Raw genomic sequence first — 16,967 nt, 5'->3', positions numbered from 1 at the left:
TCATGATCCTAATTAACATCCTTTAAAATGCGTGCGTGCGTTCCTTGCACTGCTAGACCATGGTCGTAGTTCTTGTTACAGATTTAATCAGATTTTATCAGCCTTGTTTAAGTCTCCTCTGGGTTGTGGTCAAGTCGGCTTGTGGGTCTAGCATCTTGATCAAGTTGGTAAATTCTATAAGTCGAGTCGACCGGGTCCCGAGGTTAAATTGGTGTAATTTTAATTTTGTTTACTGTGAATTTGGTCGATTGATAGTTTTCACCCTCACCAATCACCTCTCTTGATGCAATCCACTTCGCAGCCTTTTCTTAAAAGGAATTTAACACACTCGCTTTGATCAAACTGCGCAGCTTCGTGCAAGGGTTTCTTTCCTTCAAAATTGGAAATCTGCAGATCTAAACCAGCGCACGAAAACTCTGCTAGCAAGTCAGCACGGCCAAAACGACATGCTAAATGGATAGCTGTATCTCCTGTTTTCGAATGCCACATTCTTGAATAATTAGCAATAAATCCACTTTCCAAAAACCAGGATACAGCTTTGTACTGAACAGCCTGCGAAACCTTAGAGAAATCCATGCTGTAAACAGGAAGTAAGCGTCTGCAACCTATTCCGCTGTGGGAAATCTGAGTAGCTTCCCTTACCACGGACTGAAGTCGCTATGTACGTCTGTGCCCTTACTTTCTAACACTCTTAAAAAATATACTTTGACACTCTGGTTGTTCTCCACATTTGACGCTTTTGTGGATAAATGTTTTAGAAAAGGTAAAATAATCACTGAAAAAAATTAGAAAGCAAGATCTAAAGCTGCTCGGATTCAAGTACAGAATGTATGCATCTTAGTTCAAGTGTTTCTATTGATACTACATTAGATAATTGTAGTCACGTAGTTTGCATTTTGTTTCAGACAAACTCAATGGCCTCTGTGAACATCATCAGGACCAGAATGGGATCTATATGCTCGCCAAATTTACATCTAACAATGATGAATGTCATTAACCTTTGCAAAAATAAATGTTTTTCAAGACATATCAGTAATAAGCTTGCTGTTCATCATCCCATATACAGAAGTGACCACAAACTAGTGCGAGTACCAGTCATGCCACAAAGCACACTGTCAAGCGTTCCTCAACTTGATATTATTGAAAGAGAAACAAATGAAAAGTCAGTAGTAGATGCCTCAGAAATCTTGAGAAACCTAAGTACAGAAGACGCCAAAAAACTGAAAATCATCAAACTTGAATTTGAGGTTTTGGGTCACATGAATGGAATGGTATGCTTAATTTCAACCTTTGAACCAACTGTGGTATATGTACACTACATTTATGATTTTGATGCAAGTGATGACTAATAAATCTTAAAGTATATGTCTGCTACATAAAAAAATTCATTCTATAATAGAAGTATAAATCAAAGGATCACATTGGAAATCCTCATAATAAAAAAAACAAGGATTTTGACCTCATCATAACCACTTCAGAAAGATTCATGCCTAGAACAATTTAAAAGCAGTATCTCTTTCTTTGGCCAGTGTGGTTAGTGTCTTTATTTTGTTGTCAGTTACTTGCATGATGTTATATTGTCTCTAGTTCCTCTAAGCAGAGTCTGAGTGGATCAGCCTTACTCTACAGGTTCCTCAAACAATGACAGATGCCCAGTGGTTGGTTGCCTTTGAGAAGGCAAGTAAACCTCAAAGACTTCAGTACTACAAGTTCTTGAAAAAAAAAGAAAATTATGTGAAAAAAGAAAAGGAGAAACAGCAACAGCGTCTCCATCAACAACGGCAGCAGCAACAACAAGAAGGGGATAAAAAGAATGATGATATTCCAGAATCACCACAGTTATCATCAAATATCATCATGCATGTTAGGAACAGAACAATAGACAAGGTGAGACTTGATAGTGTTGTAATGCTTTGTCATTGCTTGTTCTCCTGGCGTTTTAAAACACTAGAGAAGTCTTTTGCCTTTTTTTGCCTTTTTTTTGTCTTTCTGATATTGATTTTCCAATGGGGCTGGACCTCGTGAACAGATATGCATATTTTTCTATTAGACTTTAATTCAAAGTGATGGACATTGCATTAACTTAATTCTCAATCATATAAGAACTAAATTTAAGGTATGTAATGCTTAGGCTTATTCTATTTTTTGAAGCACTTCCTTAGAACACAGTTCTTAAGTAGAACATTTTTAAACAACTGCCTCAAGCTGTTGATCAGCAACAAATTCCCAGACCCTCCTCTGGTATTTCAGTACATGAGACTGAAATAATATTGTAAATTATTGATTAGAAATATAGTTATTCATGTTCAACATTGATGTTTTGCTAAGTATATATGTTTAATTTCAATTGTGGTTGCTGTGAACCTCACAAAATAATCTGCAAATTTTGAGCTTTTATTTATAATTATTAATTATATTTTATTAAATAGGTGAATAATAGTCATGCATGGATTAGTGATCCCAAATGTTTCAATACATAGTTAAGTGATTTGTGAACCAGGGCATCTTGCCATATTAGAGGTTATGTTACTCCTTTTATTTTTCTGTTGCATACTTTAAAAAAAAATGATGCTTTTGTTACCTCCTATTAATCGACTGACATTCTTTTTGGACTATAACATATTTACTTTGTAATCAGCAGAAAGTTTAAGGAGAATAAGTGTTTCTTATTCTCTCTTTCTCTTGTTTTCTTTTAATATTTTATTTCTAGGCAGGAAATTACAGGCTGGCAAATGCAATGATGTATGGTACTCCACTCATATTTGATATGGACTACGAACAGTTTATGCGTGATCAGGATTGTTCAAATCTGGTTGATCAGCTTCTCATGGTTCATGGTAAAAATCGTGACTCCATGGATCCTTTCCATCTCATCTTTACGTCACTCAATCCAAAGGGAAAAGTATTTCCTATGATGGAAAAAAGACTTTTACAAGGTCAACATTTTCTTGCAACGGTCACTGATAGGAGTTATCTAGACTTATTCCCAAGTGAAAAACTTGTGTATCTGTCACCACATGCACCAAATGCATTAAAAGAAGTGAGCAGTGATGATATTTACATTGTGGGAGGATTCGTTGACAAGGCCTACGGAAAGCCTGTTTCTTTTGCCAGAGCCAAAGCACAAGGAATCAGATCAGCAAAACTGCCTTTGGATCATTTTCTTCTGTAAGTATTTTTGCTTAAGACTCTTATTAAGAGTCATTACCAGTAAAAGCCATTGATGGGAAGAAACTAGGACTGGCTATGAAGTTGCTCTTTGCTATCTTCAAGAAATCAGCATGTCATGTAGCATTCAGTAAATCTGTGCTCAGTAAAACAAATTGCAATTGATTTTCTTTAAAAAAATATTAACATGTGTTGTCTTCCTTGTCCTTTAAGTTTTGTTACTTTACCACGGCTAAGATTTCCTTAGTTTTGCTCATTTTTTTTGGTGGTTGGGGGGGGAGATAAATGATGCACATTCACATGGAAAGTATTTATTGATCTACAATTCATTTATGTACATTTTGATATAAGGTTGATGTTAAAGTAATTTCACAAAAGTATATATATTGCATTCTTTAAGATTTTAAAGATTAGCAACATGATGGTGTTTTTGGAAGTAGCCACATAAAGAGGAATTTTTAGTTACGCATACTCATCATGAGATAGCCTGAGTTGCTGACATTGCGTAAAACCCCTATTTAGTCACACATAATGCTCATAGTTGGTCTTTTCTTGCACTAATTTTTTTAGAAAGGAAGTGCTTCTTAAAGAAGTTTTTGACCTTAACTGTTGCAATAACATTTACACTATAAATTTAAAATATAACTTTTATATTGTGCAGCTGGGGTTGTGGTTCTAAGAACTTAACATTAGACCAGATGATGGGGATTCTACTTGAACAGCGCCGCTCAAAGGATTGGAACAAAGCATTTAAAGAAGTTCCAATCAGGAAAATGAAACGGGAAGACAAATGATTGCTAATATGTAAGCAGGGAACTATCTAGGTGTTTATGTATTTGGAAAAGCTATTGAACCATCAAGTGTGACACCTCTATTCAAATCTCAGTTTGCAGCTCAAGTGTCTACCTGCATCATATAAATATATATAAATAAAGGAAGCTGTTGCTGCCTTTTCATGTACAAAGGTCTGTTATTGCTGTAACACACTTATTGCTTGATCAAGCCAATGATCTCTTCTATAGAGGAGAAGTTTTAGTTATTGTACCCTTGAAGTGCATGTCACTATATGAATTGTGGTGTTATCTGCTGATTCTGCTGTGAAGAGTTTTAGTTTAAGATGTTGTATAAACATGTGTGTAAAGAGTGCAGCAAAGCTGCAGCTTTAAGGATGGAAGTGTAGGTGATGATGGAAATAAAAATATTAAATTACTGGCGTGTAAAAAATTGGCTCATTGCATTCTCATCTCTTTGTCTGATATATACATATTTGCATATAATGTAGAAATGATGCAAAATAAAGCAAAAGAAAAAGAACTGTTTTTTTCCACAAGTTTATTGTGCATAAATGCAAATAAATATTCCAACAAGTTCTTGTTACCCAATTTCTCTCTGTATTTTCTATATTTGTCATCAGTACTGTTGTTCATCTTTCATGCTTTGTATGTTGTCCATATCTTATTTTTGTCTCAAGCACTAAGAACACACTCCCTGTGAGCGTGAGTATGTATTTCACAAATCAGACATTTATCATTAACATAAGGACAAAAAAACTTACTGCAAAGGCTTCTAAAAACATACAAATGTAAAAATAAGAAAACACTAAATTTTTTGTTTGATTACATTTGCATGATAGTAGAAATGTGTTACAAGTCTCATTTATCTTTGTGTCCAAGATATAAACAAACAAGGGAAATAATTTTGAAATGGCACTGTATTGTTTGTGCATAAATAAAACGTTTATTTAATTTTTCTTGAGGTGTATTTTTAAAAGCTTGTACCTGATGGACTAATATCTCATCAACTATCCACTGCATCTACTTTGGCTGAAGTTGGTATTACCTTTTCTGTAGATTTATATTAGCAATTACTTTAACCATAAAACAGTAAGTGACAATACAGATGAGATGTCTTGACAACTGTTATATTTAAATTCCCTAAACATTCTGAAATATGTCTTGTTATCTTGCAAACCCCATAGTTACCCTAGTTATTGATCACATATCCTCTGTTTCTCATCCGACATTTATCTGGGATGGTGTTTAGATAATAAATTGTTAATAAACTGTTTAATTGAGTGGCTATATCTGAACTGATAGGTTCAATATCTGTGTACCGCAGGTCACTTTTCCTAGTTGATCTAGTGGTCAGAAATGGGTATCCAACTCAAAAAAGGCTGGGAAGGTAGGGCAACAAAGGAGAGGAGGTAGGCACTCGACTTACGTACAATAAAAGTGACACCCTACTCTCTAAAAAAAACTCATGGAACGACCTTAACCTTTATAGGAAAAGGCCTTAAAAGGCAGAATATTTGATCACTGCCTGTGAATAGACACTTTAGTTTTGCCTATAAGAGTGCCAGCTGAAGAGCTCAGTAGGTTAACAATTGATTTTAGAGAAATCATTTGTATGACAGAAGTTTTACAATTATAACAATCCTAAAGCATGTAAGCTAGAGAAATTATAACCTTAATGAATCACCTTTCTTTCATTTTTGAAATTCATCATTGGTCAGCCTAGGTTTCATCCCACAGTACACTCCCAATATTGGACATAAGGCATTTTGGGATTTATACCATGTCGACATATCCTACTGCCCTTTTACTTTTTTAAGTTGGGGAAGGGTAAATCATTTAGATTAAATTCAAGAGGTAGAGTTTACGATTATAGTATTACAAGTACTATTCATACCTTTAGCCCATTCAAAATTTTATAAGCTAGAAATAACATTGACTTGTAGCAGATGCTCTTCTGTAATTATGTAATTTAATAGAAACAATGCCATTGTTTCCGCTAAATACATCTGGCATTTACTAAGAAGTGAATAATAATATAGTCACTCCATGTTAGTACAGTTACAAAGGACAATTAATTGTGCAAATGTACTTTGTATTTGATGATGTGCATTGAAACTCCAGATTGTGACAGCTCCATCTGGCTGTGACCCTTAAAAGGTGACAATTGACACTGATAGCACAAGAAGTTTCACATAACTCTTAGACGACTGTGCAGCAGCTGAAAAAAAAACAACAATCATGTATTAGGAATGATCACCAGTAGATGAGAGCTACAAGAGTTAACTTGTTGTGGGTCATCCATCGTCTAATATCAGAAATACAATCTTGGATGCCTGAGAAGGAGAGCAGCTGGTATACAGTTGAATGTCATCAGCAAAGGATTGATCAGTGTACATGATAAAATGGATGGGACCAAGATATGAATGGAAAAGTGCTCTACCAGACTAACTTTACAAAAATTAATTTTAAAAAATTTGATCTGCATTTCTCAAAGACATTTTTCTGCATTACGTTTTTAATATTACAAATAATTTTGATATCTAAGCTGTGCTTTTTTTTCCCCTGAACCATTTTTTAAAAAACTAAAATCTTAAAATAATATATCAAGCTAGGAGAAGACAACTCAAAATTATGCGTGTACATCTTTATGAAGAACTGTTTACATATTTTATGAAGAACTTGCATGCAACAAAAATTATGAATGACAGCATACATTCTTTTTCATATAGCACAAATACCTCATTCAATCAAGAATGTTGCTGTGGGCCTTGTGGTCCTTACTTTTTGCTCTCCCTTGGACACTTGCATCTTTCTTCAGGAGGAACATCCTTCAAAGCGGTCTCAATGTGATTGCCACAGCCTATCACAGACACATCATAAACAAATTGTACATTATATAAACAATAACGTAGAAAAAACTATCTACTTTGATCCTGATGGAACAAAGCTAAATAAATAACACTCTTAATTAAAGAGTGAAGGAAAGGAAAATTACAATAAGATGTTTACAGGTAAAGGGGAAGGACTGATTAATAAAGAAAATCAAGCATGTTTAGTTTATCCCATTTACTCATCGAGAAGCACAGGGCCGCATCAACACCTCGCCGGCGGACCCGGTTTGGGGCAGCCCCCCTCAGTTTGGCCCGTGTACCAAACCATACAATGTTGCATCAATCCTTCCGCTAAATTATTGACCAAAATAATCCCTTAGCATCAGATCTTCACCATCTGCGAAAATTCTGAAGAATGGTGCGATCACGCTAGGGTTACATAAAAACCAAATAAACGAGCGCAGGCATCTATATATAAAGTATACAACCCTTCACCCAAACAAAATGACTTTTACCTGCCCAGGTTGGCTTGCCACAATTTTTGCAGTTTGTTTTGTAACACATTCTCATAAAGCAGCAGAGACAGCTCAGAAGAAATGTCGCTTCGATATGTTAACGTACCGATCGAAGTTCGTTTGCCCTCGGACTTTATATATCGAGCTCATATGATCGAAACACATCAAGGTCAAGGACGTGGTAACAGCGACGCCACTTCGTTACTATGTCTAGGCTCATGGACGTATGTAGGTGGATTGCTGTCTGTCTGCCAAGACCAACGCTTAGCCTCTTGTGAAGTTCTCCACCTTAACAATTAATGTGAATAAACCGGAAGTTTTGTTGTCTCATGCTTCGTTTTAGTAGTTAATCAAACATGTAAAAAAAAAAACCGGAAGCTTTGCCAGCAATCCAGTAATACAAGTTCGTGCTAGGATGGTTGTCTCGCTGCGGACGATACTCGCACACTCAATTAGACGTTGAACTGTACTCTTTTAAATGATTTTGACTAAAAATTTATAAGTGCAACTAATGAACGGCGCAAATAATTCAAATATTTGATTTTTTCGTTTCTCTTTTTCAGGAACGTGCCTCGAGAACGTGTTGTTTTTCTACTATTGAGCATGCGCACATCGGACTGATGACGTATATCACATGTTGATGCATCTTTGGAACTCTCGCGTGTAAAAAGTTCTTGGCTGGTCGATCCCTCGCCACTACCGGAGTATTTATCGACAAGCGAGTGGAAAGAAGAAGAAAAGGAGAGAAAAAAAAAAGCGCATTGCACGATGTTATGAAAGCGAAAGATAAAGAACAAGTCCTTTGAAGCAATTATTTTTGTATGACTAAAAGGGCAGTATTTCAAACTGAGTATGGCAATGCCAGTGTTGGTAAATTTAAATTGCCGACTTCTCGGAAGATATCAACGCAATGTTGGCTTTTTTGGGCGTTTTTTTAGATGTGAGACATTAACATGGGGAGTGAAACAATACAGAAATATACGTTGTTGCTTATCCCAAAATGCAAACATGTCCTCTTTGCTTAAACGAATGAATCATACTAAAAGACACGCGCTATCTACCAGATCAAGAGCAGATTTTTCGTCACAAATTTCGGGGACTGCCGCAGAAAAGTTATCTTCAGAATCTCTTATAGAAGCCTGGTTTAGTGAGGTGAGCCCGTATGGAACACTAACTGTGCAAAATTTTCCTTTCAAAGTGCACATTCACCCCTTAAATCTCACAGATTATCCGGACATGAACAAGAGTATTGTAAAGATGTATTACGATTCTGAATGTGACAGTGGCAATCGAGAGAATATCTCGGGAAGAAAACTAAGCGAAATTGGGAAAGTGTATGAAATGAACGTTTCAGTCTCTGAGGATGGAGAAAAGATGCATATCACCTGCAAGCAACCGCCTGGTGTCACGTTGCCAGTAGTGTGTGAAATGTTCTTACCCATGAGATTTGGTGAGAGTATACAACTGTATCATTTAAAAGAATTTAGAAATTGTCCACTTAAAAATAAACACAGTTCAGCATTGCTACTTAATTAGATATTGTGAAAAGGCATTTAGTTGATCATATTATTAAGACACAAATCCACTACCTCAGTTAATATGGCTAGTTTAATATAAGTCAAAGTAAATCTATTTCAGATTATCCTGACTGTAATTATGATGAAAAAGAAAAAAAAGCTGTATATAAAAATATCTCTTATTTAAGTTACAATGCACATATAAATATATAAATTAATAGGGTTTAATATCTTTATTTTCCTTAGTTTCTTTGACCATGTTTGAAGAGTAACTTTCTTTTTTTTAATAAAGGAATCACCATGGTGAGTGACCATGATATAAGCATCAGTGATATGGAAAGTGACAATATCACTATTCATCTTCTAAATGGTGACTGCCATCTGAAACATATAAAGGTAATAATGGATTTGATTTATGAGCTCCTCTAGAAGGAATTTTGTTAAAAAGATAATTAAAAAGGTGATTGTATATTCCATCTGAGATGTGTGATATGTTTTAGTGTATGTGTGTTCAAGAGGAGATGCACAGATTAAACTGTATGAGACATTTTGTGTTTAATGCAGAGTGGAGCAGTGTCTGTGAGTTGTGATAAAGGCAACATAACCACTGAAGGTCATTTGTTGGGCAACATTTGGTTGCACTGTGGAAGACAAGGAGTAAGATCTTTGTGCCTTTAATTTTATATGTTGGTGGTTTGTAAGTTAATTTCAACAAACAAGTGTCAATGATTGCTGTCAAAATCCATAAAGGCTAAAGTATCAACTCAAATACTATGGATATTTTGTTTCCTTACTCACCTTTGTTTGTAAGATAATGCTGTTTTGTTTGTTTTGTAAAATCATGTGAATGATTCAAAGTAGTGTAACAGGCAAGGGTTCCTTTTGTAATAAGACTCTGTGATAATATTTTTATTTAATCTGTTCATTTTTCTTTTGCAGAAAATCGTAGGTGAAAGATTTCAAGGGACAACTGTTCTGTGTAAAACTGAGGATGGAGATGTTAACATCAAGATGCTTTACACTGAAAAAAGTGATTTCTCTTCAGGATCAGGTGACATAATTCTTGGTGGCAGTCATGGTAACATTTCAGCTGAATCAAAAAGAGGGAACTTGACAGTAGGTATGATTGCTGACATGATGTTGGGCATTTTTAATATAAAAAGCATAATTCTTTTATTTGCACAACACAGTGTAACAGCAAAGCATAATGAGATATAATTTTAAACAAATGGTTGCTTGCATTCTTATTTTTGTTCTTTTTATAAATGCCAAATTGAATATTGTACTTTGACGTGTCATTGAATCATAGGAAAATTTATAAAGTATTGCTGTATCAAAGAAGAAGAAGATGATGATATTTATAAAGTGCATTTCCCCAAGAGGATGCAACAACATGAAAGACTACAAAAACACCAACAGTCTGTGCTGACGAAACATTAGGGCTACCCAACTGATGACACCATGAAAAAAAAAACTTTAACTAAGTGCATGGATGAAGAAATGAGGAGTGAGCAATACATAACTTTTGATCATCAACAATTTTTTTAAAGAGGTGGGTTTTGAGGCTGGATTTTAAAGCTTTGAATGTTGACACTGGTCAAAAAGAGAGGGGCAGAAAATACCAAACAGTGGGATCTGAGCAGGAAAAGACCATCTGTCAACAGCTCCCAGCTGATATAGAGAGGAGAACAATGCATACTGAAGTAACCTTGCATAAGGTGTCAGTAGCTCAGACAAATGGACTGGCTGTAAAGACAACAGTAGCACAGTGTGGCAATCTTGTAATCAATGTGAGCTCAGACAGGGAAGCTGACAGAGGAGTGGCATGGGACAATCGGCTTTTTGACAGACAAAATGAGCAGAATTGTTCTGAACCACTTGAAGTTTGTCCATTAGGCCATCAGGGAGACTAACAAATAGAGGCCTGCTAATCCAGCAGGGAAAACACAAAAGCAATCATGAGCTTTTTGATGGCTGAAACTGACAAAGGGTGAGATGTGAGGGATCCTCTAAGCTTGATATCAGATTCAAGAGATGATAATGTGTCGAAAGTAACATCAAGATTCCCAATGATCAGGGAGAAAGAGATGTTAATCTCAGAAACAGTCAAGGTACTAGAGAATGGCACAGTTATCATCTTCACTTCAGTCAGACATTGTCTGTTTTAAGGAATTTTCATGTTGTCTTTCTTTCTCTCTTTACTCCTTACTCTCTTCTAACACATTTAAAGTTCCTTGCATCTGGCTTAAGTGCCTTGTGTCTTGAACAGTGACAAAGAATTTCAGGCTGTAGGTCTAAATACTTCAAAAGATTGCTTACTTAAGGTGGAGAGGGATAAATTTGTCCTTTTTGAACAGATCTGAATTCTGATATTTTGAACTCATGATGGTTTATAGGATTGTAGATGTAGGAACACTGAAAAACGGAAATACATAAAAATCATAGGACTAAGAAGACATACTTTTTTAAAAAAAAGATTGGATGAATATGGCAGTTATCCTGTGGTTAACAGTTTATTTTCAATCCATGGTTGAATTATGGATTGATTACTTGTTATATAGTTTATCTGTGATGTATTATTTATCTACAGGTTCTCTTGACGGCAGTCTGCATGTTAATCTAGAAAATGGATCAGCCGATGTATTTGTAGCTAAGTCAGAAAACGTCTTCATTGATACAAAGCAGGGTAAAAATTTTATATTTTATGCTCTGTATAACTTGGCCTATACATTTACAAACATACAAATGTGCGGGGATATGTGCATGAGTATATTATAGGGACTGAATTTATTTGTTGAAAATAAGGTTACAGAATAATTGTTGAAATTGAATATATCTTATTTCTGCTATTATTGCTTTTTCTACACTTTCTGCTAGTTATATTTTTTTCTGTTTCTGTTGCTTCTGCTCCTGCTGGTTGGGAGGGGAACCTTGCAGAAATACTATAAAATTGTGGGAGAGCATTTGTCATTTTAAATCATTTGTCATAATAACCAACAGAAAAGGGTGAGGAATAAATGAGTGAAACATGCATTGTGAACCTTCCACATTTTTCTTAAATTGAAGTGCAATTAAATGTCTATGACTTGTAAACTCCTTTTATTTCAGGTGATGTAACTCTCAGATTGCCAGAAAGAGCTAGCTACAGCCTTGACCTTAATGCACTACAAGTTGAGAAAGATGACATCTTCAGCAGAGATACAGACCAACAAGGAAATGGTAAGACAACCACTAAACAGCAAAGCAGTTACGGCAACTGACAAATGGTAGATGGTAAACATCTCTTGGTGTAGCTATTTCTGTTTAGCATATGTTACATTTTCAATATATGCCAGAACTATTAAGGATTTCTTCATATATTTTTTGAAAAAATTTGTCTATTGTTGCAAAGTTTTTATTTTAAAATAATTCTACTGTTAAGGTGGGTGCAAAAGAGGTGATAAATTTTCTCTGTTCTAATTGAATAAGCGAGCGACAACAGGTCTGAATGAAATAACTAAATCAGCGAGTGTCAAAACATGCTGTCTCATGCCTTCTCTCTGGCTCTGTGTCTGTCTGTCTCTCCATCTCTGTCTGTCTCTTTCTTAGTGCACTATGTACTGATGTATTATGCGTGACAGTTGTCAGAGTTGAGGAACAGGAAATTAACACAAGCACTGTAGGCCCTATTATTTCCAAGTGTGTCGTGAAGGTGAATGTGACATTAAGGAAGTGGCACATATATCAGTCTCTGCCTAAATCCCTTTGTCTGTTGGCTGAAGTGTATGCAGTCTTGTTGGTGACTCTTGGCACCTAAAGTGAGTGCTCAGGAACAGCATGGGAGATGGGGCTCTTGGAGATCGTTGCATACAGACAGTAATTAAGAATTATGCATGTGCCGAGTTCTGCTTATTTACTGTAGAGAAAATGATGTAGCTATGGTTGTTATAAGGACATAAACTGACCTGAATGTAGGGGCAGCTAGAAAAGAGAAACAAAGGCTTAGTGAGGTTTAGTGAAAAAATGGATCATAAAAAACACAAGAATGAGCAGTTAATTAAAGCTAAATTTAAAACACAATAATTTATCTTGGTTAAAACAAAGTTTTAAAACTAAATTTACATAGACAAGAGGTAGTCAACTCGGGGTCATGACAGCCACATGCGACCCGCATTTATTCAACTTTGAAACAAACCACTTGAACCACCATCCTTCGCGGTAGACTGGCTGGCGTACCTTGTTTCTAGTCTGGACGTCCTTGCATCCACCTTAACCATGAAATAAATGAAACCATCCCTCGGGAATGAAATGTATTATGAATGTCAACATATCAGCGGCCCGAAGAGCAAACGTTATTGAGAGAATTAGAGTATAGGTACTTAGCCGATCGCTTCCGAGTGGACAAGCATGGACAAGGGCGGAAACGACAAAATAGAGAGACATTACGCCCCACAGTACGAGAATCATTCATGAAGCAAACGACGAGAACACATGCCCGGTAGGGGGTGAGGAAGGAAAAGACGTGGGTAGGGGAGACAGAATGCTCTAAGCCACGCGCAGCGATGTGTTCCAATCTTCGTAGACAGACGGGGCCCGCTGCCTTTGTTCCAGGTCGTCGGCTTCCTGGTCGTCGGCTTCTAACGTTGTTGATGTCGAACGCCGCGTGGTGGCGCCGATAGTTTAGCTACCGGAAACTGCCAGCCTTCGACCTCGTGTCTCTCACTTCACCTACCCCTCAACAACGGCGCGAGTTGAGTGCGTGTGTCACAGACTGTATACAAGTTCAAGTCTGTGGCGCATGTTTTTCCAATATTTTATCTCTTCTTCACCACGGGGATGAAAGGTAGTCAAGAAAAAATATCAAATAGTCATGAAATGAATTTTCATTTATAATACTTTTAAATTAATATAATTTTTTTAAAACATTAGTATCAAGTTTCCGTATGTCACCACCTCAAAGAAGCATTGAGAATATATCTGAACAGAATGATCCCATATCAAGTATTTGTAATGACCTCCAACCCCTACCCCAGTTGCTAATATCTCTCTCCCAATCTCCTCAAATACCATCTATTAATTGTTTTCCTCTTTTTTTCAGTTTCATCTATTTTGTCATCATTATAAGTGTAACTAGCATTTCTTTTTTCTTTCCGTCTTTTTTTTTTTTCTATTCATTGCCAGCAATTGCTCTCATCTTTCACTACCATCATCAGTTATCATCTTCACATCAGTATGACGTCATCTATTACAAGGAATTCTCATGTTGACTTTCTCTTTTTCGCTTTGTCTATTCCTCGCTCATTTTAACAGTACTTTTTATCATCGGCCACAATGCCTATACCACTATGTCCACAGTTACTGTAGTCAGGTTTTTAACATTAAAGATCTGATGGGGTTGGGTTGTTTTTTTTCAAATGACTAGGTAAAACCGTGTGATATATACTATTTTTCCGATTTTTTCCTAACCCTTCCGTTGTTGAGGTACACTCCTACAAAAATTACCATGCACGGAAAGAGGTCACACTTTTTTGCCCACATATTCCTAATTGACATAGGATCTTAGCTCTCCTTGTACGGTCCTGATACCTATAGTTTGTTGACCTCTTTCTGTACATGGTGATTATTGTAGTCCTGTGTCTCGAGAACGGAAGTAGGGAGGGGGGTGTTCTCCCAGATTTTGGGAAATAGTATTTTTTAAAGTGATCTTTACCCATCATGACAGCATGACAGTATTTCCAGGGCGTTAAGAATAGTAATTCAGGGATGAGGAACGAAGGTTTCGGGCAGGAGTTTGGACAGACAAGATTTCAATAAAGTAGCGAGGGGAGGAGACATCAAAGAACTCATAGCATAGACTTGAGAGCTTCCCTGCCTATGGTTCGCTAACTATAAGTTTTTCGAAGAGACATTTCGCAGACCTATGAGCAGCAAAAAAAAAAAAAAAAATGACTTTCACTTGTGTGGTGCGTTCTTTGACTGGAACAGTGGTGTAGATAGGAGCGTTTGCAGCCTTTACTATCACCATTGTTCCCTAAAATGGCCGACTGTTTGCGTGAGAAAGTGTTAGCTGCTAGCTTGACACACACAAAAGGAAAACCCAGCAGCCCCACCTCCTACGCTTTGAGCATCTATCCCCAATGGTTAACATATAAAGGGATTAAAGTGGGTGATTTTTTCCCTCGAAATCCCACACGAATTTAGAATGAGATAAAAAAATGAGATATTTCCGCTTTAAAACTTTATGCACTCCAAATAAAACAAAGTATAAATGGCAAAAGAGAAGCTTTACTAGTTTTCGGGTTGGCATCTTTAAAAGTGTCTTTCATACGTTTTTAAATATAGACTGCTACTTATTAGTTTCAAGGTTTCTTTTTTCAGTTGACACACTAGTCCACATACAAAAATATAAACCATGCTTTTAATCCAGTGCTTTTCAATCTGATTGCAGAGTTCCTGAGCCCGGTCTCAAGTCACAAAATTACGGCAACAGCATTGAAAGGGAAAATATCTCTAAAAACACAAGACTGGTTGTCTTCACTGAAGCTGAACTTTGTTTCAGATCCATAAACTTTTAAAACTAGCGTCTTGTGTTATCATGTCTATTATGTTTAGGTCCAAAGAACGGTCTGTGGCGAACGGAAAAGTTATACATTTAAAGTGATTGAATGTGAAGAATTATTTTAATGTAAAAATTAAAATTAAAAAATAGTATTGAAAAATCGGTAAATATAGATACCTAAACAGGAGGGGCGACTATGGGTTTCGGTTTAAGGCTAACATTATTCTGAAGCTACCAAAGTCACTGTGCATCCTCATTGCGACTTGTAACTTCTAGGGCCAATAAATACTGCATGTGAATGAGTTTTGGTCATGTATATGCAAAGATGGGCTTGTGTACACGCACGTACGTAGGCATTTAAGATGGTTCATATGGGGAGTTCTTTGTAAACCATAGAATAAACGCTCATTCCATTTTTTTCACTCCCTCACATTTATGGCGTTAAATGAAAGCTTGTAATAACAATCGGCACACCCAAAATGCAACAGTGATTATGAGGACGCAACAGTCATGTATGTGCGCGCTATCGCAGTATCTTCTAAACATATCAGTAGGACTATTTTCCAAACGGTTTCATGGGAGATATACAAGTGTTCCAAGATAACTGGCGTCAAACACGGTAGTTTGGCTTTTTTGTGATTAGCATATTGTCCACACCAAGGCATGTCCTACTATAGAAGGAGAATTCCTACAACAGTGGATCATACTTTCTAGAGAGGCCTACTATATATTCATCCTGATCTAAGGCAAACATTTAAATGCGGACTGTTGCCTTTTCAACGCCATTCATACGAGAAATTGCTGTAATAAATCTGTACCTGTATACCTGTCTCAGCTTTTCGGAATGGCTCAGATCAAACTCCTGATAAGTTATGGCCGCGACCACGAAAGAATGGACCGTCACAGAGACCTCTGAGCAGGTAATTTAAGAGGATATATTTGATCCAAGTTCGTGGGTGCACAAGACTGTCCCCAACGACAGCTGGTCGGCCCCACGAGCAGGTCGACTTGCTCCGGGTCCATTAGGCGGATTACCTTCTTCTTTTTTTTTCTCCGACGCTGCTGAACCTCTGGCCATTCATGGATGTGTATAGGTGGATTGCTGTTTGTCTGCCAAAACCAAAGCTTAATATCTTGCGAAGTTCTCCGCTGTTAGTCTCGGCGAGCCTAAACAAAGAATGTGACTAAACCGGAAGCTTTGTAGTATCATGCCTCGTTTTAGTAGTTAACTGGGGGAGAAAAAAATCGTCTGCCAGCAGTCCAGTAGTACAAGTTCGAGCCTTAGTTGAACGATAGAAAAAAAAACCCACACAAGTCAGTCACGAATATTTCCCAAAAGACGCGCATTTACTCACGATTTATGGCATTACATGTTTGATGTCAAAGTAGCAGTAATATTTAATCTGGCTGGCTTATGTTGTGAAAGAAGAACTAAAGTCATAGGAATTTAAAATTTCTTTCGTATTTATGAAAATTCGTGTTGTCTGTGTGTGACATTGGGGCAAAGATTTATACTTAATTCCAACACTGCACAAATATGTCGTCAAATTTTTGTCTTCATGATGCACGTATCAACTAAGAAATTATTATGAAATTATTTTTAT

The 16,967-nt window shown here is 36.6% G+C and overlaps 2 protein-coding genes and 2 long non-coding RNA genes across 6 annotated transcripts; 2 read left to right on the top strand and 2 right to left on the bottom strand.

Moving 5' to 3' along the window:
• Positions 1-617: 617 nt before the first annotated feature.
• LOC112572930 (tRNA methyltransferase 10 homolog C-like) lies at positions 618-4,480 on the top strand. Of its 3 annotated transcripts, none has more exons than XM_025252930.1 (5): positions 618-661; positions 906-1,271; positions 1,630-1,887; positions 2,711-3,168; positions 3,830-4,480. In XM_025252930.1, the coding sequence occupies exons 2-5, from the start codon at positions 915-917 to the stop codon at positions 3,960-3,962; spliced, it is 1,206 nt and encodes a 401-aa protein (XP_025108715.1). In that variant the 5' UTR covers positions 618-661; positions 906-914; the 3' UTR covers positions 3,963-4,480. The 3 variants fall into 3 exon arrangements, with proteins under 3 accessions (XP_025108715.1, XP_025108714.1, XP_025108716.1); XM_025252929.1 differs by having other exon boundaries at positions 633-763; XM_025252931.1 differs by having other exon boundaries at positions 633-763; positions 1,588-1,887.
• A 5-nt stretch (positions 4,481-4,485) lies between these two features.
• Positions 4,486-7,629, bottom strand: LOC112572932. The gene is made up of 3 exons (XR_003101105.1): positions 7,309-7,629; positions 6,701-6,822; positions 4,486-6,180 (listed from the first exon to the last, which is right to left on the bottom strand). It is a non-coding gene; the product is annotated as an uncharacterized LOC112572932 (long non-coding RNA).
• A 104-nt stretch (positions 7,630-7,733) lies between these two features.
• Positions 7,734-15,662, top strand: LOC112572928 (protein FAM185A-like). Its single transcript, XM_025252927.1, has 7 exons — positions 7,734-8,758; positions 9,118-9,221; positions 9,390-9,482; positions 9,765-9,945; positions 11,416-11,511; positions 11,934-12,044; positions 15,253-15,662. The coding sequence occupies exons 1-7, from the start codon at positions 8,161-8,163 to the stop codon at positions 15,369-15,371; spliced, it is 1,302 nt and encodes a 433-aa protein (XP_025108712.1). The 5' UTR covers positions 7,734-8,160; the 3' UTR covers positions 15,372-15,662.
• Positions 9,111-16,902, bottom strand: LOC112572933. Its single transcript, XR_003101106.1, has 2 exons — positions 16,182-16,902; positions 9,111-9,206 (listed from the first exon to the last, which is right to left on the bottom strand). It is a non-coding gene; the product is annotated as an uncharacterized LOC112572933 (long non-coding RNA).
• Positions 16,903-16,967: the final 65 nt, after the last annotated feature.

The sequence above is a fragment of the Pomacea canaliculata genome, linkage group LG9 (genome assembly GCF_003073045.1).
Source record: "Pomacea canaliculata isolate SZHN2017 linkage group LG9, ASM307304v1, whole genome shotgun sequence".
Taxonomy (NCBI): Eukaryota; Metazoa; Mollusca; class Gastropoda; order Architaenioglossa; family Ampullariidae; genus Pomacea; species Pomacea canaliculata.
Note: the sequence above shows the minus strand (reverse complement) of the source record. Positions and strands in the feature narration are given on the sequence as shown.

Coding starts and splice junctions, on each gene's coding strand:
- LOC112572928 (XM_025252927.1), top strand. CDS start 8,161: ATGGCAATGCCAGTGTTGGTAAATTTAAATTGCCGACTTCTCGGAAGA. Junction 9,222..9,389: donor GCCATCTGAAACATATAAAG/GTAATAATGGAT, acceptor TGTTTAATGCAG/AGTGGAGCAGTGTCTGTGAG. Junction 9,946..11,415: donor AAGAGGGAACTTGACAGTAG/GTATGATTGCTG, acceptor ATTTATCTACAG/GTTCTCTTGACGGCAGTCTG.
- LOC112572930 (XM_025252930.1), top strand. CDS start 915: ATGGCCTCTGTGAACATCATCAGGACCAGAATGGGATCTATATGCTCG. Junction 1,272..1,629: donor TGGGTCACATGAATGGAATG/GTATGCTTAATT, acceptor CTTACTCTACAG/GTTCCTCAAACAATGACAGA. Junction 1,888..2,710: donor GGAACAGAACAATAGACAAG/GTGAGACTTGAT, acceptor TTTTATTTCTAG/GCAGGAAATTACAGGCTGGC.